We start from the raw sequence: 26,849 nt of genomic DNA on the forward strand, positions 1-26,849 counted from the left end.
CAATCAGGTTTTTGCCCAAAAATCTGCATAATTAAAAGATTCAAATGGAGGATACATATACAATTTTCCATCCTAGACAGACACACTGAGTCTAAAATGTTCACCATGGTGGCCATAGGAACCAGACGTCTCAGAAGCTACATTTAAGAAAGTAATTTGACATACACACCAGCTGCACTGTTTCCGTCTGTGCCACTGTGGTTCTGGTCTCACTGATGATCTGGTTGAATCAGTTTAGAACACAGCAATGACTTCACTGAACAAGGCTTTAATATGTGTTATGAACCTGTAAAGAAACTGGAAAAAAAGAAACAACAAAACATTTGTTGTTGTTGTTGATGTTGTTGTTGTTGTTGTGCTCCACAACACAGCTTTGTCCACTACTGGATGCTCCTTTGAGAAAGACCTTTGTGGGTGGATGCAGGGGAGTGCTGAGGACTTGCACTGGCTGAGGAAGAGTGGGCCAACTGAGACAGTCAACACGGGGCCTGCAGGGGATCACACCAGCGGTCAAGGTCTTTTATTGTGTTTATGAGCCTGAAACAAATGTATTCTGGCCAGACGTATGTGGGCACCCTTCCTGTATATAATGATTTCAGGTGTGTCAACCACACTAGTTGCAAACTGAAGAGCTCACTGACTTTAAACAGCACTATCAGAGGATGCCTCTTTTGCAACAAATCTGTTTGTGTCTGCATTTCTGGGCCTTTCCAGGACAACTCTAAATGATGTCACTCTGAAATGAAAGTGTCTAGGAGCAACAGCAACTCAGCTACAAAGTGGGTTACCATCAGTGGCGGATGCTGGTCTTTCAAGGAGGGGAAGCTCAATTTCAGCCTACATCATAAAATGTGTCCGTTTATTTATACGTAAATTCTACCCTCCGTTCCTTTTTAAGAAAATGATCTGTGACCCTGTCGTACCAACAAGGCGTCTTTTCCAGGAACTTGACTAGTGTCCTGTCAATGGCCAGCAGAGCTAGGCTGCTTAAACGGCCTTGGCCCATGTGAAGTGTGTCCACCTGTGAGTGCTTTGTGACGGTGGAGGGGCTCAGCAGCACCCGCTGGTCAGAAACTGCGATAGAAGTCAGAAAGAGTGATAGAAGTCAGTCTCCAAACACAAGCAGCTTCAAAGAACCCCACCAGAAATAGAAGTTTGATTTGTCGCTAGTCGTTTTTAACAAAGAAAATGCTGCTAAGAGGTTTAAGAAAGTGTCAACTCATAACAGAATGAAAATGTAATGCTCCCACGGATCTTTACACCAAAGGATCGCTGATTCACTGATTTCGCTGTCAATCAAAAAGGGATTCAGCCTCAGACAGATCATCCAATCATCATGCAGAAGCTGAGCGTCCGGGCCAGCCGAGGCCAGCCCACTGCCCCATAGACCCCCAGAGACACTGAGCGTCCAATGGGTGTGACAAAGCCCAGCATTTATCCAATGACTCGTCTCGTTTCGCTGCACTTCGCTGCTTCGCTATTGAACTCTGTGGATGCTCAGTGTCCACACTGTTTAAAGCACTGTGAATCTGTGTTGATGATTGAGAGGAAAGTCTTTACCAGTGATAAGAAGCTGATTCTGAACAAAAGTTGAGCGACACACAACAAAACATTGAAAATTTAGTTGGCAAATATGGAGTTAACACCAAAAATGAATGTTCATGGCTTTGGAAAGGGATTCCAATATGTTTTATTAAGGTTTGTCCACATGCTTATGCCCAAATTTATATATATAATCATAATATGAAATGTACCCCACGTTAAGCAAGCATAGTAGTATTGATTCGGTGATGCTTCACAGTATATTATGTGTATGTGGAAAGCTCAACACCTAACACCAGAAGACATGTAGCTCAGTTGACGTCTCCTCCGCTGCCCCCTGCTGGAGAGGAAGGCTACTGTCTCAGGCTTTGGTACCACATGTTTGGAGCCACTGTTGGATCTCTCAGACTGTTTCTACAGAGTATTGACTCCAGGAAGACAGCACTGGTGAGTAGGCAGTATTGTTTCTCTAGTCAGATTTGTGTTACAGTAATAAAAACCCCTCAGGATTCTTGGATTGTAAATTATCTGTCTGTCTCATGCCAACAAAAACCAGATATGGCAGAGGACAGGCTCTCAGGGGAATGAGTGGATGCTGGGCCAGAGTCATGTGACCCTACGAGAAGTCCATCAGATCCTGATAGATGCTTCAGTAGGTGGAGAGGCTGGGGATATTGCTCTAGATGATTTATCGGTTACTGAAGGAGCGTGTTCCCCTGCAGGTATGTAGGAGCATGACTGACACACTGGCTTTGATTTATAACAGGCATCAGCTAAAAGGTGTTGTCTGTTTGGCCTGAGACTAGGTTTAATAAGAGGCCATTTTGAGTTTCAGACAGGATCTGACATCTGGATAATGGCTAGCTAAAAACATATACCCAGTATATTATATATATTCCCAGTACATATATATTTTTCTTTTTTTCAGTTTTACCCTGAGATTATGGAAAAGTAATAGTAGTAATAATAATAATAATGGTATTTTTTTTCAATTCCTAATGTTTTAACCAGTCTGAATTTAAAGTTGCTCAATTACCCAATCAATATCTTGCTATATTAAAATTCATCACCATTATAGTGTATGCTAGTCTGTTAAATGCTAAGCATTGCATTTCAGATGGTCTGTATGACTTTGAGGAGGGCACTTGTGGCTGGACACAAGAAGCTGATGATGACCTTGACTGGATCAGAGGAGCAGGACATGATCCAGTCCTCAACTCCAAACCAAGCTCTGACCACACAACCAACACAGACAGAGGATACTTCTACTATTTGGGCTCAGGCTCCTCTCGTGTCCGTGGACACAGCGCTAGAATGAGCTCTCCCCTCATTTCAGCAGGTACAGTTATATATTAGGTGGAGCACAGATTTTTCTCTGCTTGTTTTGATGACAAAATATAGCCAGAATGTTATTACAGAATAGCTAAAGATAAGTAAGGAAACATTAGCACTTAAAGTTAGCATACAATAATAATAAATGTGATTATAAATCATAATAGCAAAAGATTAAATAAAGCACGACTCAGAAGGTGAAGAATAAAGATGCTTTGTAGTCACTGACCAAACACAATTAGGCTACACATAGTGGGTTTCCCACATGAGGCGGCCATGTTTCATGTTTTCAAGTTTCATACAAGTCCTCGGACACACCCTGGCCAATAGGTGTCAGTGTAATGGCTGAAGATCAAACATGGGAAAAATTGACTATGTGATTTTAACACCTGTTTTTATAAAACCTGATTTCCTTTATGTTTGTGTTTTCAGGTAAAGGTCAATGTGTATATCTGTGGTATTATCTGAGTGGGCAGGACCCTGGAACCCTGAGTGTGTATCAGGAGCTCTCAGGGGGAGGTCAGTCTCAGCTGCTGAGTCAGAGTGGAGACCAGGGCAAGATGTGGAGATTTACACAAGCACCACTTTCCAACAGAGGGTCAGACTACAGAGTGAGTCTCTAATTCTACTTCATCCTGCAGGTCACAGAGCATATTATAGCGAATGCTTTAAAGATGCTGTTAATTAAACATCTGAATGAAAAGTTTGTATTCTGAGAATAAAGTATTTCAAGGTTAAAACTGTAATGCAATCATAAAATAAAATAAAATAAAATCAGAATAAAATACGTTTCAAGTATGAAGTTGTAATATTTAGACAACCAAGTCAACATATAAAGAATAATTATGAGGCAGTGCTCTGTAAGTGTCCTTAGTAATCAGCTGTCATTTCAGATCATCTTGGAAGGGACCAAGGCCCAGAAAAACCAGGGCATCATGGCAAAAATGATGTACAAGTGTCCAGCTACCCCTGCACTGGCCCAGGCCTCTGTGACTTTGAGATGAACATGTGCAGCTGGAGAAATGTGATTGAATACGATGAAACAGATTGGCTCAGAGACCAAGGAAACACTCAAGCTCCAAGCACAGGTCCCAGCACAGATCACACCACCAACTCTACCACAGGTAAGAAAGTGTCTGGACACCTGCTCAATCAGCAAATTTTCCGTAATCCACGGTATGAATAGGGATTTTATTCCCTCACCCCCCTGCTGTACAAAAAGCCTGAGATTTTTGTTGCGAGGATTCAGTATCATTCATCCATGAGAATTTCTGAGGTCACTGATGTTGGATGAGTTCTGGATAAAACCATCAATTCAACTCATCCCAGAGGTATTTGCAGGAATTCCATCACCTCAGAGAACACAGGTCCACTGCAACAAAGCTAAATACTGGGGTACTTTATATCTACACCCCTCTAATCCACAATTGGTATTTGGCATGGCTTAGTCTCATGTGCAACTAATTTTATTCATTGAAATATTAAAGCATGTTTCCCTTTTATGTATCGATTAGTGACCTGTTTCCTCCACCTTTATAAAATCTCTTCTACCACTTGCAAATTAGTCTCGCATTGCCAGACTCTCTAGTAAGAGTCAAAACCTCTTAATAACTTGTGGGCGGAGCATCTGTGGCTGAGACTACTTGCAAAGTAACAGTAGTCACTCTAGTCTGCTGAAAAAACAGCGCTGCCACTTCCTGTAGGTTACTTCTGTGTTACCCTTTTCAATATTATGGAAGATGTCCTTATCATAATAGTTTTTTGTTCTTTTCTTCTCTGTAGGTTATTACCTATATGTGGACAGTACGGTGGGGAGGTGGGGAGATAGAGCCTTGCTGATCAGTGAGATATTCTCCTCAGAAAGCACTGGACAGTGTTTCACATTCTGGTACCATATACTTGGCCATAAAATAGGGACTCTCAACTTATATGTAAATAACAGGTAAAAATTCAAAACGCTGCATAAGCAAAATCATAACCTACAGAAGAAATGTGTTTGAAACGTACATACCAGTTTCTTTATTATATACACTTTTTCTCTCAGGACCATGTATGGCAGTGGGAACAGCTTTGGACAACATATGTGGACAGAGTCTGGAGATCAGGGGGATGTGTGGTGGAAAGGCAGAATCTACCTCCAACACAAAGAACCATTCTGGGTACTTGTATTTGTTATATATTCATGTAATTGACCTTATTGGTTTTATAAATATAATATTCAATTCTGATGAGCTAGCTGTTTTTATACACCACTATGAAATAATTCCTATTTACTTACTGAATTACAGTGCTGGAATTAGTTTTTGCTGGCCTAAAAGAGGCATTTTCGCTTACTCTTTATGTGGAAATGCTCATGCACGTGTAGGAACCGTTAGTTCAACCATATTTCACAAAGAGAACTTAATGTGGCGCTACCACACCATCTGTTGTTAGTTCAGCCATATTTCACATTCCAGTTTTTTAACTAAATTTGGAACCGTTCAGTGCGTTTTCACCGACATAAACTGGTTCACGAACCAGAAGATTTTGTTCCTACCTGGAACCAAAGAATAGCACGTCCTTCACTGGGAACCGTGGCTGAAAAATAGAAAATAAGGCAGGAACACGTTCTGTTTGTGTGTGTTTCTGGGGCTGTGTTTGGCGTGACACCATGCGCGTTGACCAGAGCCTCAGCATTGATTAGTTCACAAGCTCAGCAGGACAGTTCTGAACTAAACAACATTTACACAGTATTATATCTCACATTCAGAGGAGGACTGCAGAATTTTTGAGTGAGTGTGTCTTTGTGGTAGGGAGACATTCTGTGGTGTAAGTGTGTTTCTAAAACTCCATATAGCTGCGCACAGCCTCCTTAAACTTAATGTGTTTTACTCTAATCATTGAATAAATAAGTCACTGTAATTCTTAAACCAAATGTTCTTGGTCTTCTTTTTTCTTTGGTGGTAGATCGTCTACTATTTATCTTTAAATAAAACTTTGTGCTCCTTTTTTCATTTCTGTATTTATTATTCCTGCCCTTCACATATTTTCTGTACAACACATTTACAGATTAAATACCACATCTAAACAAAGAAACACCTCTGTGACAATAGCTATATGGCTAATGGTGGTCCAGCAAAACTAGGCTTTCCTAGATTTATTATTATTATTATTTTTTTTTTTTTTTTTGCAGGAAGAATATGGCAGATATGTGAGTATTTTTAGGGTTCCTTTGCTTAAATTTTTCTTTAATTTTCTAAAGCTTCGGTAATAAGCCACAGCTTCTCTTTCTTATAATAATCCCTATAACATCACTGTGATTGAGTCACACGAAGAAGCCAAAATACTTTTTGCTTTTTTTAGCTTTCCAAAGAGAATTTAACCCTTGTATAACTAACTCCCTTTCATGCCACAGTTTGTGTTTGAGTATAATAAGGGCAAGGGTTCTAACGGAGATGTGGCTATTGATGACCTTCACATTACCCCTGGATCATGTGACCCTGTTGTAGAACCCCCACCAGCAGCCCCAACCAACGGTAAGAAATATTATCTTTGTTATTTTCCATTAATATCCAGTCATTGTCTGGTAAATAATCACATTTTTATTTCCATGCATATTAGGTAGTTTATAAAGTATTATTATTATTATTATTATTATTATTATTATGAAGATTAATCCAGGAATCTCAAACCATGACAATGATCAAAAAAATAAACTACTTCATATATAAACTAGACATTAATTTGTTACTTTAACATATTGTTGAGGCTGAAACCAAAATTTTAACAAGTTTGTTGTATGATAAAATCTGTGGCTCCAGCCCTCACTTTGAAATATAGATTCTACATGTTTTTTAAAGTCATACCTGCAATAGACTGTACTTGATATTACTCAGAGGAGACCTGTGGAAAATTCACTAAACAGCAATCTAACAAAAGCAAAATGTAATGCTTAAGTTCCCCTTGAAACATGATGGTGATAGCATCTCTGCTGCTTTGTGACTGGGTCACCAGTGCCTAAATTTAGAGCAAAAGAAGAACGGAGTAGCTCACATTTCTGCTCCTGTGCTGATGGAGGCTGGATGTTCTCAGAAGTTACTCAAGTTTTTCTTGGCAGTATTTATTTAGCCCAAACATCTTTCATGAGTCATATATGATGCCATATACAAGTCTGACACTGATATACTCATGTATGTGTAATTACAGTGATAGCAATAGGAGTGGGAGTAACGGTGATGATTTTAGTGATAGTCATTGCCTGCACCACCTTCTACATTCTACGGAGGAGAAAGGCAAACAGGTTTGTGACAGTGAAGATTGCCCACTGTGATACTGTTTGTGTCACGCCCTCGTCTTGTCATGGCTGTTTTCCCGGCCATGTGCTCGCTCTCAGCACATGGCTCTGTCTGTTTATTTGTCCTTGTCTCCGCCCATGTCCCACCTTTGTTCCACCTCCTTGTCCTTTACCCTCGTTATCCGTTTCAGGTGTGTCTCGTCTGTTGATGTATTTAAGTCCCCTTGTGTCACTTCCTGGTATGGGTCATTGTATTGTTTGTTTCCAAGTCAGGTTGTTTTATGTCGTTCTCACTGTCGTTTCACTTCCTAAGTCATATTGTATTGTTTTGCTAAGTTCCAAGTCTTGTTCTTGTTTTGTTTTGCTACGTTTCTAGTCATGTAATGTTGTTTCTTTGTTTTGTTATATTAAAGTATATGTGTTTTAGCGTTTGCAAAATATTGAGAAGAAAATGTCCTTAAACACTTTCTCCACTTTACAGTGAATCCCTAATTGGAAATGACATGATGGAAATAAATGTAGCTTATGATCTCTACGATTGTGAATTACAAGTAAGCATACTTTTAGACATTCTGTCATGCCTGAATAATTTCCTCTTTTGTTTTTATTTGAACTTGATGTCTTTGTTTAAAACACTGATCTGTCAGTATGGACAATGCAGAAAGCTTAATACATTCTTACCTTTTTCTAGGATTCAGTGACATGAACAGAGATCCTCATCAGTCCTTACATTTCTGGAGGAGAGACAGAATCAACCAAATACAAACCACCGTTCTAGATAACACATCTGTTTGAGGAGTACTATTCATCCTCATATGTTAATATTTATTATTATGTTCCTTAAGATTCAGTTTTGACAGTTTTAAACAGACATCCTTCTTCAAATGGTCATCTGAAAGCGAGAGAACATGAATTAATGCATGAGCTGTTAACCTGTCAATATACTCTATTTAATTTGTATTAAAAAAGAGATGTATTTTTCCTTGTGAACATTGATGGTTTTTAAATGTTCAGTGTTGTGTGATAATGACAGGCTAATGTGCCTACATTGTAGAATGATTTTACTGCTCCACAGCTGAATAGTGGGGAGCAAATTAATACCCCTCTAGACACTGAGCATGATTAGCGTTACCTCCTGTGCAGCTGCTCCAGAGCTATAGTTTAATACTATGTAGACTATGCAAGCTTTTTTTTTTTTGACATTGTTGTGTGCATATAGGGGCAGCATGGTGGTGCAGCAGGTAGTGTCACACAGCTCCAGGGACCTGGAGGTTGTGTGTTCGATTCCCGCTCCAGGTGACTGTCTGTGAGGAGATGGTGTGTTCTCCCCGTGTCCGCGTGGGTTTCCTCTGGGTGCTCCGGTTTTCTTCCACAGTCCAAAAATACACGTTGGTAGGTGGATTGGCGACTCAAAAGTGTCCGTAGGTGTGAGTGCGTGAGTGAATGTGTGTGTGTCTGTGTTGCCCTGTGAAGGACTGGCGCCCCCTCCAGGGTGTATTCCCGCCTTGCGCCCATGATTCCAGGTAGGCTCTGGACCCACCGCGACCCTGAACTGGATAAGCGGTTACAGATAATGAATGAATGAATGAATGTGTGCATAATCTGAAAGGGACAGAATTACAATTGATTTTTGTGAATTGGTAATAGTTTCTCAGCCTCTGGACTGAAAAAGCCCTCTCCCTCAGCTATGTAAGACATGTCACTCTGTCCTAATCCATCTCATTATTTACAGACATAGCTTCCTGCCCACACACACATGCATGCAAACACTTCTAGTTCCAGGTCCCCAGATGAGTCAGAAGTATATGGAAATTTAGTGTTTTAATGCACCCAGTTCTGAGGGGTCCTGTCTGTTAAAGACCTTCACTAAACTACAGGAGTGTGTTTCAGATTGCTCTCTGGGCTGACACAGTGTCTGATGTTCACATTCTTGATTGATACACAGACTGTGGTCAATATGTCATTAAAAGAGCATGTCAGTAACAGATCATGACAGCAAATAATGGCTGAATTTCCTACTCCTCTACTTAGTACGATTAAATAGACATTACAATGACCTCATTACCAACAACAAAATATAGGTGAAATATGAAATCCTGCTTTATAGTCATTGTACAAAAGTACAACCATATTTTACCACTTCTTTTGACCCATTCTTGACAGTGAACACACACACACACACACACACAAATAATAAAAAATAATTATTAGAGGCAATGCACCCACCCACCTGGCAGTCACACTTGGTGCCCAGAGAGCATTTTTTGGATTAGCCTGATGTTTCGGCTGGTTATGGGGACCGACCAGTAACCCAAAGCAAACCTCAGTGGTGGCCTAGTGGTTAGAGAAGAGGGCTTAAGAATGAAAGGTTGTTGTTTCGATTCCCATGGCAAGCCAGAAAATTGTGAAAGAACTGCACTCTTCTCCCTCACGACACATATTTCTTTGTATGTTGTATAATGATAATTGTACAAGCATATTTACTTTAGGCCATGGCTGCCCCTCTACTATACGAGCTAGTGTACATTACACACCCATTTAGGCCAAGACCATTACATTTCTAGATAGTTCATTACTACAAACCGGATTCCAAAAAAGCTGGGACACTAAACAAATTGTGAATAAAAACTGAATGCAATGATGTGGAGGTGCCAACATCTAATATTTTATTCAGAATAGAACACAAATCACAGATCAAAAGTTTAAACAGGAACTGTGTTCACTGACAATGTTTTCTGGAAGTATTCCTGAGCCCATTCTGTTATTTCCTTGACAGTGGCATTCCTGTTTGAGGTGCAGTGACGATTAAGGCCTGGAGATCATGAGCATCCAGTAGAGTTTTGCAGCCTTGACCCTTACGCACAGCAATTGTTCCAGATTCTCTGAATCTTTTGATGATGTTATGCACGGTTGATGATGATAACTTAAAAGTCTTTGCTATTTTACGCTGGGTAACACCATTCTGGTATTGCTGCACTATCTTTCTGCGCAACAATGGTGGAATTGGTGATCCTCTTACCATCTTGGCTTCAGAGAGACACTGACACTCTGAGAAGCTCTTTTTATACCCAATCATGTTGTCAATTGACCTAATTAGTGTTAATTGGTCTTCCAGCTGTTCGTTATATGCTCAATTTCTTTTTTCCAGCCACTTATGCTACTTGTCCTAGCTTTTTTGGGATTTGTTGACACTGTGAAATTTTGAATCAACATATTTTTCCTAAAATGTTACGTTTACTCAGATTAAACTTTATACTTGTCATCTATGTTCTATTACGAATAAAATATTGACATTTGCCATCTCCACCTCATTGCATTTAGTTTTTATTCACAATTTGTTTAGTGTCCCAACTTTTATGGAATCCGGTTTGTAGATAGTTTACAAAGAATGAAAGCAAAGCAAGATTATTAATAACGCACCTTTAATGCACAAGTGAGTTTGAAAGTGCTTTACACAGTCAATAGAAACAGTAACAAATGAAGACAATACAAGATAAAGCATACAATAACCCAGCCAACCCATCTATATCGGGAAAGTATGGGCAGCCAAACTGGGTATCTGTATGTTCTGTCCAGAGGTTAAATGTTAAATTTTGTGCACAGGTTAATTTGTCCCACATATGCCCTCTGGGGACAATGATGGGACCATGATGGGTTAAATATGTGACCAGTAATTGCAGCCTGCTTGAAAACACAATCCCACTTCATATACAGAGATAGCTACCAAACTTTTTTTGATATAGGAAGCCCACCTCACTCCCACTAACTGCATATGTATGAACCTATGTAGTTATAAACACGGAATTGCTATTTTTCTTTCTAGGTAGCACCACTGGCCCTGTCCTGGCTATGTTCGAGTATAGGGGTTGGACAATGAAACTGAAACACCTGTCATTGTAGTGTGGGAGGTTTCATGGCTAAATTGGAGCAGCCTGGTGGCCAATCTTCGTTAACTGCACATTGCACCAGTAAGACCATGTGCATCCAATGGTTCAAACATTGTGTCCTGAAGGCAGTGCCGTGTATCAGGACGACAATGCACTAATACACACAGCAAGACTGATGAAAGATTGGTTTGATGAACATGAAAGTGAAGTTGAACATCTCCCATGGCCTGCACAGTCACCAGATCTAAATATTATTGAGCCACTTTGGGGTGTTTTGGAGGAGCGAGTCAGGAAACGTTTTCCTCCACCAGCATCACGTAGTGACCTGGCCACTATCCTGCAAGAAGAATGGCTTCAAATCCCTCTGACCACTGTGCAGGATTTGTATAGGTCATTTCCAAGACAAATTGACACTGTATTGGCCGCAAAAGGAGGCCCAACACCACACTAAAAAATTATTGTGGTCTAAAACCAGGTGTTTCACTTTCATTGTCCAGCTATTGTACTAGCTAGGATACAAAATCTTGACTAAACAAAAAGCCCTTTTTTTTTAGGGGGCCCACCAGGCGTGGTGGTTGTGAAAATGACTTTTTACTGAGAAAGGAAAATGAAAGTATGAATATGTTTTCCTGTAAATCAATTTACCAGAACAGCTAAAAGAAACTTCCTTCCACTTAATTTCTGCATACATTCCGAATAACTGAACGAAACTGCAAGCAATGAAAGAAATTAAAATGAGGAACTGTAAAAGGGCTTACAGGAAGATTATAGAAACTAGCTAGATACAGTTGGGCTCACCTCTACGCACAGTGTGGGGTCTGGATCCAAACTTCTAAATATGAGTTGGTGTCTCTCCTACTCGGGTACTGCACAGGATGAAAGGCGTAGGATGAGTGTGGAGATACACATGCCCAGCTGGCAGCAGTTAGTATTTGTCCCACTGAATGATCATGAATGACTTCCGAGCAGCTTCATAGAGGTTCTGGAAAACACTCCCACAGCTCAGGAGGTTAAAGGGGGACACTGTTCAAGCTGTATTCGGTAAAGATAGTGAAACTCGTAACTCGAAAGAGGGTTCTGTTGGTCATTGGAAGGAGCACACTGGGGACTCCTAAATCCAAAAGATATGCCTGCTATGTCAAATTCCATTTGCTTGGCTGATAGTTGGGAAGCTTCACAGTGACAAAGTCCATGGAGTGGATGAGGTTTGCCCCTTGGTATTGGAGGATTGTCTTGACTGACACACATCTACAATATCACTTGTACTTCAGGAACAGTGACTTTGGAATGGCAAACAGCGATGATGTTTCCTGTTTTTATAAAAGTGCACCAGAGTGTGTGTGCCACTTATAAGGGCATCATGCTTCTCAGCCTCCCTGGAAAAATATATGCCAAGAATTGAGGACTTGGGAATTTGCTGCTCCATTCTACATATGTTTGGAGAAGGTGTATAACTTTGTTCCCTGCGCTATTCTGCGTGGGGAGTATGGGAATATGGCGAGCCAGGGTCGTGAGACAAGCAGTTTGGCTCCTGCTTGCTCTGAGTGTGTAAGTTGTGTTCTAATTGTCTGCAATAAGGTATAAATACACTATATTGCTAAAAGTATTCACTCGTCTGCCTTCCCACACATTTGAACTTTAGAAACATCCCATTCTTAATCCAAAGGGTTTCATACGATGTTAGCCCACCCTTTGCAGCTATAACAGTTTTAAATCTTCTAGGTAGGCTTTCAAGGTTTATGGGAATTTTTGACCATTCTTCCAGTAGTACATTCCCAGAGGGGTGCACTGACATCATATTAAACCCTATGGATTATAAATAGGATGTCATTCATTCATTGTCTCCAGTTGCGGTTGATTTGGAGCCTACCAGGACTCACTGGATGCAAGGTGGGAACACACCCTGGAGGGGGACCAGTCCTTCACATGGTCACACTTGCACTTACGGACACTTTTGAGTCATCAATTCACCTACCAAAGTGATTTTGGACCGTGGGAGGAAACAGGAGCACCCGGAGGAAACTCACGTGGACACAGGGAGAACACACCACACTCCTCACAGACAGTCACCCAGAGCAAGACTCGAATCCACAGCCTACAGTTTATAAGCTACACTTACCATATAGGCTTTCTGTATGTTATATTGTCTTGAGACATGATGCTGACTCTTGCCTAAACACTCATGACTCATAACAGGACTGTCCCTATAACTGTCTAAAATTATATATATCACACAACTTGCTGACATTTCATATATTTTTTGTGTATGTTAGTGTAATGGATAACTTCCAGTAACAGGACTTCTGTTCTGAGAACAGGTTACTTGTGAAGAGTGGCGAAAGGATTGGCTACTCTGTAGCCAATCACAATCTTTATACTGTCTGTTTAACCTGCTGTTCAGAGATGCTTATATAAACTGTTTTCTGATGATTATTTTGAGACTTCTTATGGCAAGACAGAACTCCCATTACTGGAATAAAGGTAGGTTTTTTAACTCAACTGCATGACAGCTTGCTTTTTATTGTTTTGAATAATTATTCCCTTAAGTATGGGGGAAGAAAACTGCCAAAAGTGTAATTACACTATCAAAATGAACAAAACATGTTATATATTTAATTAATTTGTTTCTATACTTATGCATAAATGGATTTATTATTTTCACATTTCTTCCTCCAGTATTATGACAATAGCACAACATTGTACTCTTGAATAATTGAAAAAAAAGCAGTGTGACTGAGTATATTTTCCTTGAAGAAACAGCACAATTTCTAAGTATCTGAGCAGTTATGCATGCTAGCACATACTAATTATAATTATATATCTTCATATTAATTAAGGATTTAGTGTTATATATATTAAGTAAATTACATTTCTGCTAGCACAAATATCTTGCTCGCTGATATTTTATTTTTATAATAAGAATAAAAGTTTCCTGTGGGAGCCAGAAGTGATGCAAATCATTGTCTATTTCAGCAGTTTCAGACTTAGCTTTAAAATAAATACCTAATAGAAATAATAATAATAATAATAATGAAATATTTTCTGAACATAATTTATTCTTGTATTATGTTTTTGAATGTGAAGCACCTAACTCTAACTGACTCACACTCATTCACTCACTGTTAGGAACTAGACCACAAGGTGTGCTACAAATGAAACATTTGTTTTAGTTTTAAATACAATATCCATATTTGGACTCTCCCAATACTGGAATACAGGTACAAGACTTTAGACTCAAACTCAGCTTCATGACTTGTTTATTTTCATTGTAAAGAATAAAAACTCCCTTACAAAGTTAAACTCAGTATATTTTACCAGATTATGAGTTTGTTTGGAATGAGCATCTATAACTAAAACACCTTAGGGATAAAGAGACACTGACAAATAAAGTAAGCACCGTTTTTCAACACTTAGGCATGTTTTCACAACATAACATTGTTGGCATTATGAATTATCCATGCATTCATTGTCTGTAATTACTTATCCAGTTCAGGGTTGCGGGGGGTCCGGAGCCTACCCGGAATCACTGGGTGCAAGGCAGGAACACACCCTGGTGAGGGCCATTATGAATTTATCACTGATAATTACATTTATGAATTACTTTTCTAGACTCAAAATGTTTTTATTTTCTTAATATTTTTTTATTATTATTTAGATAGTTGCCTTAATCACTATCATTTGTAGCAGGGAGATGCATTGACAACCAATCTATGCCCATACAAACCACAATGTCAGGGCTAAATTTCATGTGGTGACGTGGTAGAATTACACAGATTTGTCTTTCAAATGTAACATACCGGCCATCGTTTTTTATATTGATAGGTGACGTTTTCACATTATAGCAACCTGCATTTATATTATATTTATTATATATTATTTATTATACTCCCTGTTTATACACCTTCACATTCATATTTATAACCTGTTCATAGTCTGCACATTCATAACCTGTACATACTTATATTTATTCACATCATACCCAAACAATTTACTGTACATTTGTAATATACATATTTATATTTTATTGTTTACTTCTAAGCACTTCTGGATGGATGCAAACCGCATTTCATTGCTTTGTACTTGCGACATTTGCAATGACAATAAAGTTGAATTCTATTCTATTCTATTCTAATTCAATACCAATTTGCTGTTGGTGAGGTAGCATGGTCGACTAAACTCTGATTTGCTGGATTTACAGACCATTCTTTGAAATATAGTGTCTTAGTGACATGTAATTCAGTCTTAAAGACAAATATGATCTTTTTGACTGAAAGTTTTACAGAAAAAAACCAACAACTCAGACTAATTCTTTTTATTCATTGCTTTGAAGTAGTGTCACCAGTTTTCCTGTATAAAGCAAATTAAATATCAAAATTGCATTATTTATCTTTTAGTATATGTTTAGGTTTTGGAGTTAATAGCTAACGCTAACACAAAGGATATAGTCTTAACATGTGCACATACTTCACAGGAAGCTTTCAGCAGTCACCAATTTAACCAATTTAAACAACAAATAAAAAGCCTACAAGACAGCAGAACATCAGTGGCACAGGAAAAAAGATTTCATCACAGATCAGTTTTTTGTTTTGCTACGTTTTGTCCAAAAAGGTGATATTAGAGAGAATAAAATGGTGTGTGTGTGTGTGAGTGAGAGAGAGAGAGGGAGGAAGAAAGATGTATGTTCTTAATCTCTAAGGCAAAAAGTGACTAAAGATCTAATCATTCCCACAGTCCTACTGGCCTCCCACAATGTTTTTAAAGTGACTACAATACTGGGATTTTCCAGTTTAAATATAAAAGTCTTTTTTCATTTTTCCGCCTCTGTCCAAAAAACTTTAAACCATTCATAACCATTCATTTAGTCATTCATTGTCTGTAACCACTTATTTAAAATAAGTAAATGAAAAGTATAGTCTCTTAATTGTGGTGAAAAGTGTATATTTATACACTGTCTTTCTTGTAAGAACTTGTATTTCCCATAATCTTTGATTGACTTCGACTTCATGTGTGCCATTCAAACATTCAAGTCCCACTGGAGGTTGTGGGAGTTTGGTGAGCTCTCCCAGTGTCTGCGTGGGTTTCCTCCCACGGTCCAAAAACACACATTGTGCAAAAACATCTCCATTCATTCACTTTCATTGCACAAGAAGCCAATAGGAAAGTGACACAACTGACCATTGGTTTCCCCATTGAAGAGTCACTGAGTTCACTTTATATATACTGTTAATGGTACAGAGCCTACCCCGTATCACTGGGCACAAGGTGGGATCACTCCCTAGAGGGGGCACCAGTTCTACACAGGGTGACACACACACACACACACACACACACACATTCACTCACACTCACATCTATGGACACTTGTTTTTGAGTCGCCAATTCACCTACCAGCGGGTGTTTTTGGACCTAGGAAGGAAACCAGAGCACCTGGAGGAAACCTACACGAGGAGAACACACCTAACAATTCATCTGGAGCTGGACTCCTACCACAACCAGTTTTAATAAAATAAATTTAATAGCCTACCTTTGTTCAATAAAGCACATCTGTCCATCTTCTGCAGCATCCATATTCTGTTCTTTATTAGATGTCACAAATTTTGGACTTGAACTGTATTGTGAATTTTCATTATTAACCAGGATACCTCTTTTCAAAATGACGTGTCTTTGTTCCTCATCCTTGTTTAGTCAAGAATGTGCTACTTTTCCAATTTCAGATGCTTTTTAGAGAGCTGACAATCTGATTATGTCCTCTCTTATGTCCTGACTATATAAGTCCTGACTATATAAGTAAGCTTAACTTCTATTCTTCTCCATATGTTGGAGCCAAGCACTCAGCTTTCAAAAAGACTTTACTTTCTTTTGTATAAGTGTTGTTACCTACCAACTCCTGGATCACTTTCACTGTTTCTAAAACTTTACTGATACATTTCAGATCACTTCCACCATGAAGGACAATAATTCAGAGATTGCTGTTGTTGGCATTGGATGCAATTTCCCTGGAGGTAAGATTTAAATTCATAATGTTAACCTACAGCACTCTATATCCAAATCAATCCTGTGCAAGCATTTATATTTGTGTACACTGCTAATTGCTGCGGTGGTCTAGGTGAGGGGCTCGATAAGTTCTGGAAGGTTCTTTTGGAGGGAAAGAACTGTGCAGTGCATATTCCAGCTGAGAGGTTTGACCGAGCAAAATGGTATGACCAAGATGACTCTAAACCAGGAAAGTCACGAACAGAAAAGGCAGCATTTGTTGAGGGGTGAGTCTTTTACAACTTCTAAATAAAATGAATGATGTCCAACCACATTCATCCAGTAAGAACGGTTAAAACCCAAGTGTGATTTAGGTAGATTTTCCCATTTGTTTTTATATTTCAGCTATGATTTAGTTCTTATTGTCTGTGAATCTGTCCCATTCTGACAAAACACAGCAGTCTAACCCATATTAGTTTTATTTTTAAGACCGTAGTATTTCTTTAAAATGCAACAACCTCATGTGTTTTCTATTGAACAGATTAAATGAGTTTGATCACAAGTTTTTTGGCATCACTGAAGCTGAGGTGGAGAATATGGATCCACAGCAAAAGATGGTCCTGCAGTGTACCTATAGGGCTCTAGAGAATGCTGGAATTCCTATGGAAAAGGCCAGTGGGACTAAAACAGGAGTCTTTATAGGTAACACAGGACCAAATGCATGAATAAAAAAACCTTTCCATAATAATGTTAAATCCAAACACTAATGTGGTTCAATGCTGTGGAAAATATGTAAAATACAAGTGCTAAAAATAGGTTAATCTTGACCTGCAACAAATTCATTTTCATGTGGTTTCAGGACTGATGAACCGGGACTACGAACTTGAGGTGACAAAAGTGGACCCTGTCTTCACTAACCACTGCACTGGAACTGGTTTAGCTATGAGTATAGCTGCCAACAGGGTCTCTTACACCTTCAACTTCACTGGGCCCTCTCTGGCTATTGACTGTGCCTGCTCCTCGTCTCTTGTTGCCCTTCATTTGGCCTGTCAGGCCATCAGAGAAGGTAACAATGGAAACATGTCCAACAACAAAACAAACAAAATTTGGTATTTTAAAAACTGATTTGTCCGTTAATAAAATACAAAGATCAGGAAGGATTTTCAGTATTTAGTAGGTTTTTAGTAAAAATAATAAAAATGGAGATATTAAAGGCCGTACCAACAGTAATGACATGCTTAGTAGGCTACTGGGTTAACTCAGTATTGTCCTTCTTAAGTAGTGTTAATGGGTCAAGATCTAATCAGTATTTAAAAGTATGTGCTGAAATGTTATTGATATTATTTAGAGTCATCTTTATATATCACACACATATATATACTGTAACATTCCTTTTAAAGTAAGTCTGACTGACACTTTGTTTAACAGGAGACTGTCAAATGGCTGTGTGTGGGGGTGTGAGTTGCTTAATTGAGCCAAAAGTGTTTGTGGCTCTGAGCAAGGCGAAGATGATCTCACCTGATGGCACCAGCAAATCATTCTCCAACAAAGCGGATGGCTATGGGAGAGGAGAAGGGTGTGGCATCATTCTCCTGAAGCCTCTGAAAAAAGTATTTGCCCCCACATAATCCAGATATTAAAATGCATTTTGTATACACACTATTAGGGGGAAAACATTCTATTTAGTACTCACTCTTTGCAAGAGCGAGATGCTTTTGGTGCTACATAGAAACTTAAAAAATGTTCTATATATGGGGCATATTCTATTCCTAATCCACAAGCTAATACAGACATTACATTTCATAAAATAGAGCAAAGATCAAACACCACAGCATTCTCCCTCTGTTTATAGACATGTTTAGGATGGTTGTTTCAGCAAAGCTTTGGTTTTTAGCCATTTTTGCTTGGTTCTCTTTCTTCTCCTTTCTCCATATTTAACATGTGTTCTTATTTCTGCCTCCATTTCTAATGCTCAATTTAAACTCATCTTTGCACATTCACAAACTCTGCACATTTGACAAAATTCAGCATAAAATCAGAATGACTCATTTTATTTACCATTTACTAGTTTAAACAGCACACAAAAACTGACAGGGTGGACTTGTTTCAAAGTTCGTTGGTTGGTGGATTCCAGATCCCTAATTAATGTGTTCATGTGTTTGTGTGTGTGTGTTTTTTTATATATCCAAATTTAAAGAGCTGTAATACTATAATTCTTTGACTGTTAATGTTTCTATAAAAAAAAAAAACACTGCCTTTCCTAACAAATCCTTGAAGAAATATTTTAGGGCAGACTGGTATATGCACAACCACACACTATATGTAAAAATGCGACACACTAAGTAACAAATATTGTGATTGTTTTGACAGGCTCTGGAAGATCGTGACCACATCTGGGGGATTATATGCAAAACAGCAGTGAACCAGGATGGACACACTGTCACTCCTATGACCAAGCCATCTATGGTCCAGCAGGAGGAGCTGCTGAACAGAATCTACTCAACAGAGACCTGGTCATCTGATGTGCAGTATGTAGAGGCTCATGGGACCGGGACTCCAGTGGGAGATCCAATAGAAGCAGGTAGCATTTCAAAAGTCATTGCCAAGGCCAGACCTGCAGAGTTAGGGCCACTGTGCATCGGTTCTGTGAAGAGTAATATCGGACACACAGAATCAGCATCAGGAATGGCAGGACTCATTAAGGTTCTACTGATGATGAAGCATGAAACTATTGTGCCTACAGTGTTCTACTCAGTGGAAAGCTCAAGTATAGATGCTGAAAGTCTCAATCTAAGAATTCCCACCCAAGCTGAAAAATGGGTCACCAGGGGAAGCACAGCCAAGGTTGCTGCCATTAATAACTTTGGATTTGGAGGGACCAATGCACATGCAGTTGTAAAAGAGTATGTGCAGATAAAACCCAAAATAGAGGTCAAGAGCTCCAAGCATTTTTTTGTAGTTTCTGCAGCAACAGAGAAATCAATTAAAATGACAATAAAAGACACTGTGGAAAATATAAATGCAGAAAATATAACAGATCTCAAAAGCCTGGCATATACCTCTGCATGCTGCAGGAGTCATTTGAAACACAAATACAGAAAAGCATTCTATGCGTCTTCTTTGACTGACCTGAAAGAGACCCTTATGCATGCTCAAGACAAAACAGTGGTGCCATCAAAGCAGGAACCTAGAGTCATTTTTGTTTTCTGTGGGAATGGTGTTACTTACAGAGGCATGTGTAAGCAGCTTCTGAAAGAGGAATCTAGCTTTAGAGAGAAAGTGAAAGAGATTGAGCGTCTTTTTCACAATTACACAAATATGAGTCTCATGGAACAGCTGGAAAGTGAGTCAGAACAGGATGATGATTTCTCAAAACCAGAAATCATACAGCCTCTCCTCTTTGCAGTCCAGGTTGCAGTTTCTAACCTTCTAATGCACTGGGGAATAAAGCCAGATGCTGTGCTGGGACATTCAGTGGGAGAAGTTGCTGCAGCCCATTGCTCTGGTCTGTTGTCCCTTGAAGATGCTGTAAAAGTGATCTACTTTCGCAGTAGTTTACAAAGTAGAGTAACAGGTGGGAAAATGCTTGTTGTGAGTAACATGCCTGTGCCAGATGTGTTGAAAATGCTTCCTTCTTACTCTGGGAGGATTTGTCTTGCAGCTCAAAATAGCCCTCAATCTTGCACCATTTCTGGAGAAGCAGATGCTATTGATAGTTTGCACAAGCGCTTGAGCAACTCCAGTGATGGCAAAAAATTGTTTCTTCACGTTCTGGATGTGTCTGCTGCTTATCATAGCCATATGATGGATTCTATCATGGCAGACGTGGAGAATAAAATAGGCTTGTTACAGACACAAGACATGGTGGCAGAGTTATTCTCGACAGTGTCAGGAGACAGGGCGTGCTCCACAGATTTTGTTAATGGCAAATACTGGGCAAGAAATGTCAGAGAGCCCGTGGCATTTGAACAAGCGATAAAATCTGCAAAACAGACAAAGAATGCCATCTTTGTGGAGATTGGCCCGAGAAGGGCTCTGCAGAGAAATATCATGGAGACTTTAGGAAATGACACAGTGGTGCTCTCCTCAGTGCAGCCACATAAAGATCTTGAGACAATGTTCAATGTTGTGTCTAAACTTTTTGAAATGGGTGTCAATGTAGACTGGGACCAGTTCTACAAAGGTCATGAGATGGAACCTGTTCCTTTCCCAAGGTATTGCTTTGACGACATAAAGAAAAGTCTGTTTATTAATGGAGGATCCTCAGACACCAGTAGTAGCCACCCTGCCATTACACAGAGGAGTAAAGATGGCTCAATTTTCAGCTGTAACCTTACCACTGGGTCACTGTCGTACCTCCAGGACCACAAACACCAGGGTATTTCCATTATCCCTGGAGCCTTTTATGTGGAGTTGGGCTTAGCAGCTTTCATGATAAGTGCAAAACCAAAGGTGCCTCTCAGTTCACTGCAGATGAGCGTAAGATTTGAAACGCCATGCGTTTTGTCACAGAACACAACAGATATAAAAGTAAAATTGGATCCGACTAAAAGTACAGAGGAAAAGAGCTTCAATTTCAAAGTGCATTCTTTGTCCACAAACTTTGCATCAGGCCAAGTAGAATCAACACCAAGTAGGCGGCCTGAAGAGCAATACATTTCACTCGACTCTATCTACAAACGATGTCAGTCAGTTGTATGTTCTGAAGAGTTCTACAAGAGGCTTTCTTTGTTAGGATTTCAGTATGGTTCTGTTTTCAAAAACAAGGGGGATGTCTTTTATGGAGAGGAGCTTAGAGAAACCTATTCCGTTGTGATTGTCCCTGATGAGTTGCTGCCCCAGCTTCATGACTACTACCTTCATCCTGTGGTCTTAGACTACCTCTTGCAGCTTCTGTCTGTAACAGGAACACATCACTTCTCTGCAAGACCTGGATTTCCCTCTAAAATTGGCAGCATAAGTGTGTTTGAGCCTTTGCAGAAGGAGATGGTGGTGTATTTGAGAGCAATTAGTGTTGGAACAGAGGAGTTGAACATTTGTGGCTGTTTTACTGATAGACAAGGCAGAGTTTTGGTTGAACTGAAACATGTTACAGTCACATACCTAGGGAGCCGCTCTGGTGTGGTAGAGGAGTATTTTTACCAGAACAACTATATCACTGCCTTTGAGCATGCTAAAGAGTCCTCAGCACTAAAATCACTGGTCTTTGCTGATGATCTAGGCATTTCTAGGAGCCTGCAACAATACTTAGATCCATCATCTAAATTCATTTCCTCCGCACATGAAAAAGCACTGCTCGAACATGGCTTCCAAGATTTCCTTTCTGAAATGCAAATCACAAGTAACATGATTCCAAATTTCCAGGAAATTTTGTTCATGTGGAGTGATGCAAATGTAACTGAAAACAAAACAGTGAAAGTGTTAGATTGCATGGCAACCTGCTGCGAGATTTTACGAAAAATTGTTGCAGGCCTCAAGATGATGAATTTTCCAAACTCCATCCGGGTAGTTACTTACCGATCATCAGAACTCTCAGTAGACCACATTAGTCCTGGTTTTGTACTGTCAGGAATGGCCAGAGCATGTTCAGCTGAGTTGCCAGATCTCTCCTTGCAGCTGATAGATATTAGTTCAGTCTCTTCTGATGATATCAAAGCACTGGCCCAAATCCTCCAATCATACCCATGCAGCAAATACCCAGAGCTAGTTGTGAAAGATGGTCAGATTCTTAAACCAGAGATTAACCATACACCGAATTTAACAACAAAGTACTCTAACGAAAGCATAAACTTTGGTGAAAGTTTTATCTTGCAAACCTCTGACCCCTACAGAATGACAGGACTGTCAGCAATTGTTTCTGATAAATGTGTTGAATCAATTCATAACAAAAATGTGGAGGTCCAGCTCTCTAAAATATGTTTACACACCTCAGACTACTTCCCGATCAGTGTCTCAGAATTTAACTTTGGTCAGACAATGTACTGGAACAGGCATGTATCTCAGAACCATAGTTGTCTAGCACTTGACTTTAGTGGTACTGTGACAGCTGTGGGAAAGGATGTGGGCAAGCTAAAAATCGGAGATCAGATTGTCGGCTGCTATCCTGTTACAGCTTCTAACAAAGTTGTTATTCCAGCAGCTGCTTGCTACAAAACAAGCAGACTTCCATTTCTGAAGGATTCTCCTTGTGTCTCTTACTTTATACTTGCCTGGGAGATCTTACATGGTGCATTACCCAAGGCCAAACAAAAGATGAAGCTGGGCATTTTCTCCACTACTCCAGACTCAATTCTGGTGAAAGTCTTGAGTCTCTCAGCAGTCAAATTAGGCTGGAGTGTCACAGTTGGCACCAAGGCTGATCAGTTGCATTGTGATTTCAAAGACATGGCTGGAATTGTCCTTCTTCCTCCCTCTGGTGAATCCATCATTGCAGAGGTCAGTAAAATCATGGGAGTTAGAAACATTGTGGTTGTAGCTGACAACCACATGAAATCATCTGTGAGTCAACTTGCTTTTAGAGGCCAAAATGACGGGGTTCAAATAAAAGTCCTTTTCACATCAATCATAATGCAGAAGCAATCACTAGCAGCACAGGGTCTATCGATTTACAACTGGCTGAAGAGCATGCATCTGGAGAGAAAGTCTGTAATGTTTGAAAAGATCCCTGTTCAAAGATTAACTAATGGAATGACTGAGGACTTAGATTCATACTTCAGATGCCGAGGTATGACTGTAATTGTCCTAAGTGAGCTGTATGACATCCCGCTGATACCTAAATCTCAGAAGTTGTTTCAGAAGACTGCTGTCTACATTGTGACTGGTGGCCTCTCTGGGCTAGGTTTTGAGACAGTGAAGTTCATTGCTCAGAGGGGAGGAGGGAACATTGTTATATTCTCGAGAAGAAGTCCAAGCCAGCTGATGGAACAAGAAATTAAGAATGTCAAAAATCAATACCAGTCAGTAATCACATGTCTACAGTGTGATGTCTCAGTAACAGAGCATGTTTGCCAGGCATTTGCTCAGATCAAAAAAATGTTCCCATCAAATCCAATCAAAGGGGTGTTCCACAGTGCAGTTGTTCTGCATGATGGGCTAATTGAGAGCTTGAACAAATCCCTGTATGAGAAGGTTATGAAGCCAAAAGTGAATGGTGTAATCAATCTTCACCATGCCACTAAGCACTGCAAACTGGATTATTTTGTCTGCTACTCTTCTATTTCAGCCTTTCTTGGTAATGCTTCACAGACCAACTATGCGTCAGCCAACACTTTCATGGACACTTTCTGTCAGTACCGCAGGAACATTGGTTTGCCTGGACAGTCAATTAACTGGGGGGCTTTAAATCTGGGTCTCTTACAGAACAAAGAAAGTGTCCAAAGATTTCTTGAGGCGAAAGGTATAATGGTCCTGGAAGTGACAGAAATTCATGAAAGCCTTGAGCAGTGTCTTCTCATTAACAGACCACAACAGGCTGTGTGTCGATTTAACATTACCAACATAAGGTATAATGTTCTCTCCCAAAACAAATCCCTCTCAATGCGTTTGATGGCAGTTGTGATGGAGGCCTACAAAAAGCCCAATATGATTGAGTCCAGACTTGAGAAGACAAACACAGCTGCTTCAGCCAATGAATATGTCAAATCAGTCACAAGTAGCACTATTGGTGTTGAACAAGATGAGATGAGTGATGATACTCCACTGTCATCACTGGGAATTGATTCTATGTTAGCCATGACTCTGCAGAATCGTATCTTCCAGGACAAAGGGGTTAGCATACCCCTTGTTAAATTCCTTGATCCACATAGCACGTTGTCAGACTTAGTTAAACTGTTGGAAAACGGAGGAAACTACCAAGATGAAATTGAATTACTTCCAGAAAACACAAAAGAAATCATAGCATTTTAGACTCATAGCTAGTGACGATTAATCCGTTTTATTATTGTGATTATTTTAAATCATTTAGGCTTTTTTTTTTATGTTGATTTTCCTGATTTTTTCTGAATATAGTTCTGTCATTTGGTAAAGTACTTGGTAAATACAGTGGTATGCAAAACATAGGAATTATCCCCTGTTTAAATGCAATCTTCTCCATGAAATAATATTAAAGTCTCCACTACAGGAACAAATATGCTATATTTCTGTCCGTTTAAAAAAATACATTTGATGTTATGTTAATGTGTGTTAAATATAGCAAAGATCTAAAGATGGTACTGGTACTTAGTCATCAAAGTTGCACATAGTCAAATTTAATCACAAAATGTTTGCAAAGTACTTCACAGTCCATTTTAATATTATGCCTGCATACTAACATTTTACTAAGATTTTTGTTGATATTTTCATGGTCTACTGATGTAGAAATGGTGTACTCATTTGTATGGTGTAGTTAAAAATACAGCTTTGAAAAAAATGGTCAGCGTGTACTTATATGGTTTTAGAATATTTTACAAGGTCCCTCTTTAAGAACATTTTACACTTTATACTAACGATAAGACACTGTTTACATCTGTTCACTGTCACTTCATGTGACTTGAATCTGGATTGTATCCTGATAGTGTTTTAGCCACATGCATTTACATTGGTACTCACGTGTGTCAGACTGAAATCTGATTGCTGTGAGGGATGGAATATGCAAATCCTCTCTTTATGCCTCGAGCACTTGTTTATCAGAAGAGTTTCAGTCTCTTCCTGTATCCTGTGCTGAGCAATATATGGTGGCCCATGGAGTCACATCACATTCTCAAAGCACACAAATACATTTCCAGAAATGCAGCATATCCAGATTTAAGCCAGATGCGCAAGATGGATTAAGTGTGCACATGTAAACAGGGTCAAAATGTCAAACTAATACAGCTATAAAAGAGTAAATGTCTCAAATACACTGCAATAATACATTGTGTAAATATAGTGTATTAACAAAAAAATCTGAAAAATGTTTGTAAAAATTTGTTATTAGTATTAAATTCACACTAAGAGATTTTTATAATTAAGCTCATATACTCTAACAAGGTGAGATCCTTTGTTCTTTGTTCACTCAGTGTCAAATGTGTTTGAATGTGTTATAGCAACTAAGCTCTTCTAACGAATACTCTATACTCAGACAGCAGACACATATGAGCTAAATCAGTCTCAATTTTGGCATTTACGGTTCAGGTCCGGCACTGACAACTATTGTGTGGGCAGGTCATGGGCCAACTCCCAGGAACTGGTCTTGACTTGGATTGTGGTGCATGTTGTCTGTGCCAGACATGGGCCAAATATGCCAAGCAGGGCATATCAAGTCATTTCTAGTAATATATTACTCTACCTAATCAATAAGCTCAAATTATGAGGTTCAGTCATATTTTACATTTTGTAATCAATGAATTTTGCATTCCTTATTTTTGTAAACCAATCATAACACCAGTCTTTTATTTTTTATTATTTTTTTTTTTTTGGGGGGGGGGTACTTAAAATGTTGTCATTCCTTTGTTCAGCAGAGATGCTCTGGTTTTGTCAAATGTCATCTCTCTGTCTAGCTGTTCCTTTCAATAAAGTACTTTAATATGGAGAAAGAATTATGACTTTGTTTTTGTCTCATGGGGGGCAGCACAATGGCGCAAAGTTAGTGTCACTGTCTCACAGCTCCAGGGTCCGGTCCACTCCTGGAGGAGTGAGGTCTGTGGATCTCACCAGTTCTCTGAATGTCACCCATTCTGATCTCGAAGCTGCTGTAATCAGTTATAAGCAGGTTTTACTGTCCCTGAAGAGTGAAGCAGCACTAGGAGGTCAGAGTAGGAGGTTACAACCAGAGCAGGGCTATGATGGATGATTTCTATCAGGTTCCACTCCTTCAAAACCAAATA

The 26,849-nt window shown here is 39.3% G+C and overlaps 2 protein-coding genes across 2 annotated transcripts; both read left to right on the forward strand.

Moving 5' to 3' along the window:
* Positions 1 to 2,744: 2,744 nt before the first annotated feature.
* On the forward strand, positions 2,745 to 8,074 carry LOC136707847 (MAM domain-containing glycosylphosphatidylinositol anchor protein 1-like). The gene is made up of 10 exons (XM_066682130.1): positions 2,745 to 2,881; positions 3,307 to 3,485; positions 3,768 to 3,998; positions 4,657 to 4,816; positions 4,919 to 5,033; positions 6,047 to 6,064; positions 6,269 to 6,389; positions 7,060 to 7,153; positions 7,629 to 7,698; positions 7,839 to 8,074. Exons 2-10 carry the CDS (start codon positions 3,317 to 3,319, stop codon positions 7,851 to 7,853), a joined length of 993 nt encoding a protein of 330 aa, XP_066538227.1. The 5' UTR covers positions 2,745 to 2,881; positions 3,307 to 3,316; the 3' UTR covers positions 7,854 to 8,074.
* An 8,904-nt stretch (positions 8,075 to 16,978) lies between these two features.
* Positions 16,979 to 26,401, forward strand: LOC136707687 (phthioceranic/hydroxyphthioceranic acid synthase-like). Its single transcript, XM_066681903.1, has 6 exons — positions 16,979 to 17,036; positions 17,141 to 17,294; positions 17,549 to 17,709; positions 17,867 to 18,073; positions 18,436 to 18,617; positions 19,378 to 26,401. Exons 1-6 carry the CDS (start codon positions 16,979 to 16,981, stop codon positions 24,910 to 24,912), a joined length of 6,297 nt encoding a protein of 2,098 aa, XP_066538000.1. The 3' UTR covers positions 24,913 to 26,401.
* The last annotated feature ends 448 nt before the right edge of the window (positions 26,402 to 26,849 follow it).

This window comes from Hoplias malabaricus, chromosome 9 (assembly GCF_029633855.1).
Source record: "Hoplias malabaricus isolate fHopMal1 chromosome 9, fHopMal1.hap1, whole genome shotgun sequence".
Lineage (NCBI taxonomy): Eukaryota > Metazoa > Chordata > Actinopteri > Characiformes > Erythrinidae > Hoplias > Hoplias malabaricus.

Coding starts and splice junctions, on each gene's coding strand:
- LOC136707847 (XM_066682130.1), top strand. CDS start 3,317: ATGTGTATATCTGTGGTATTATCTGAGTGGGCAGGACCCTGGAACCCT. Junction 3,999..4,656: donor CACCACCAACTCTACCACAG/GTAAGAAAGTGT, acceptor TCTTCTCTGTAG/GTTATTACCTATATGTGGAC. Junction 4,817..4,918: donor AACTTATATGTAAATAACAG/GTAAAAATTCAA, acceptor TTTTTCTCTCAG/GACCATGTATGGCAGTGGGA.
- LOC136707687 (XM_066681903.1), top strand. CDS start 16,979: ATGAAGGACAATAATTCAGAGATTGCTGTTGTTGGCATTGGATGCAAT. Junction 17,710..17,866: donor TAAAACAGGAGTCTTTATAG/GTAACACAGGAC, acceptor ATGTGGTTTCAG/GACTGATGAACCGGGACTAC. Junction 18,618..19,377: donor TCCTGAAGCCTCTGAAAAAA/GTATTTGCCCCC, acceptor TTGTTTTGACAG/GCTCTGGAAGATCGTGACCA.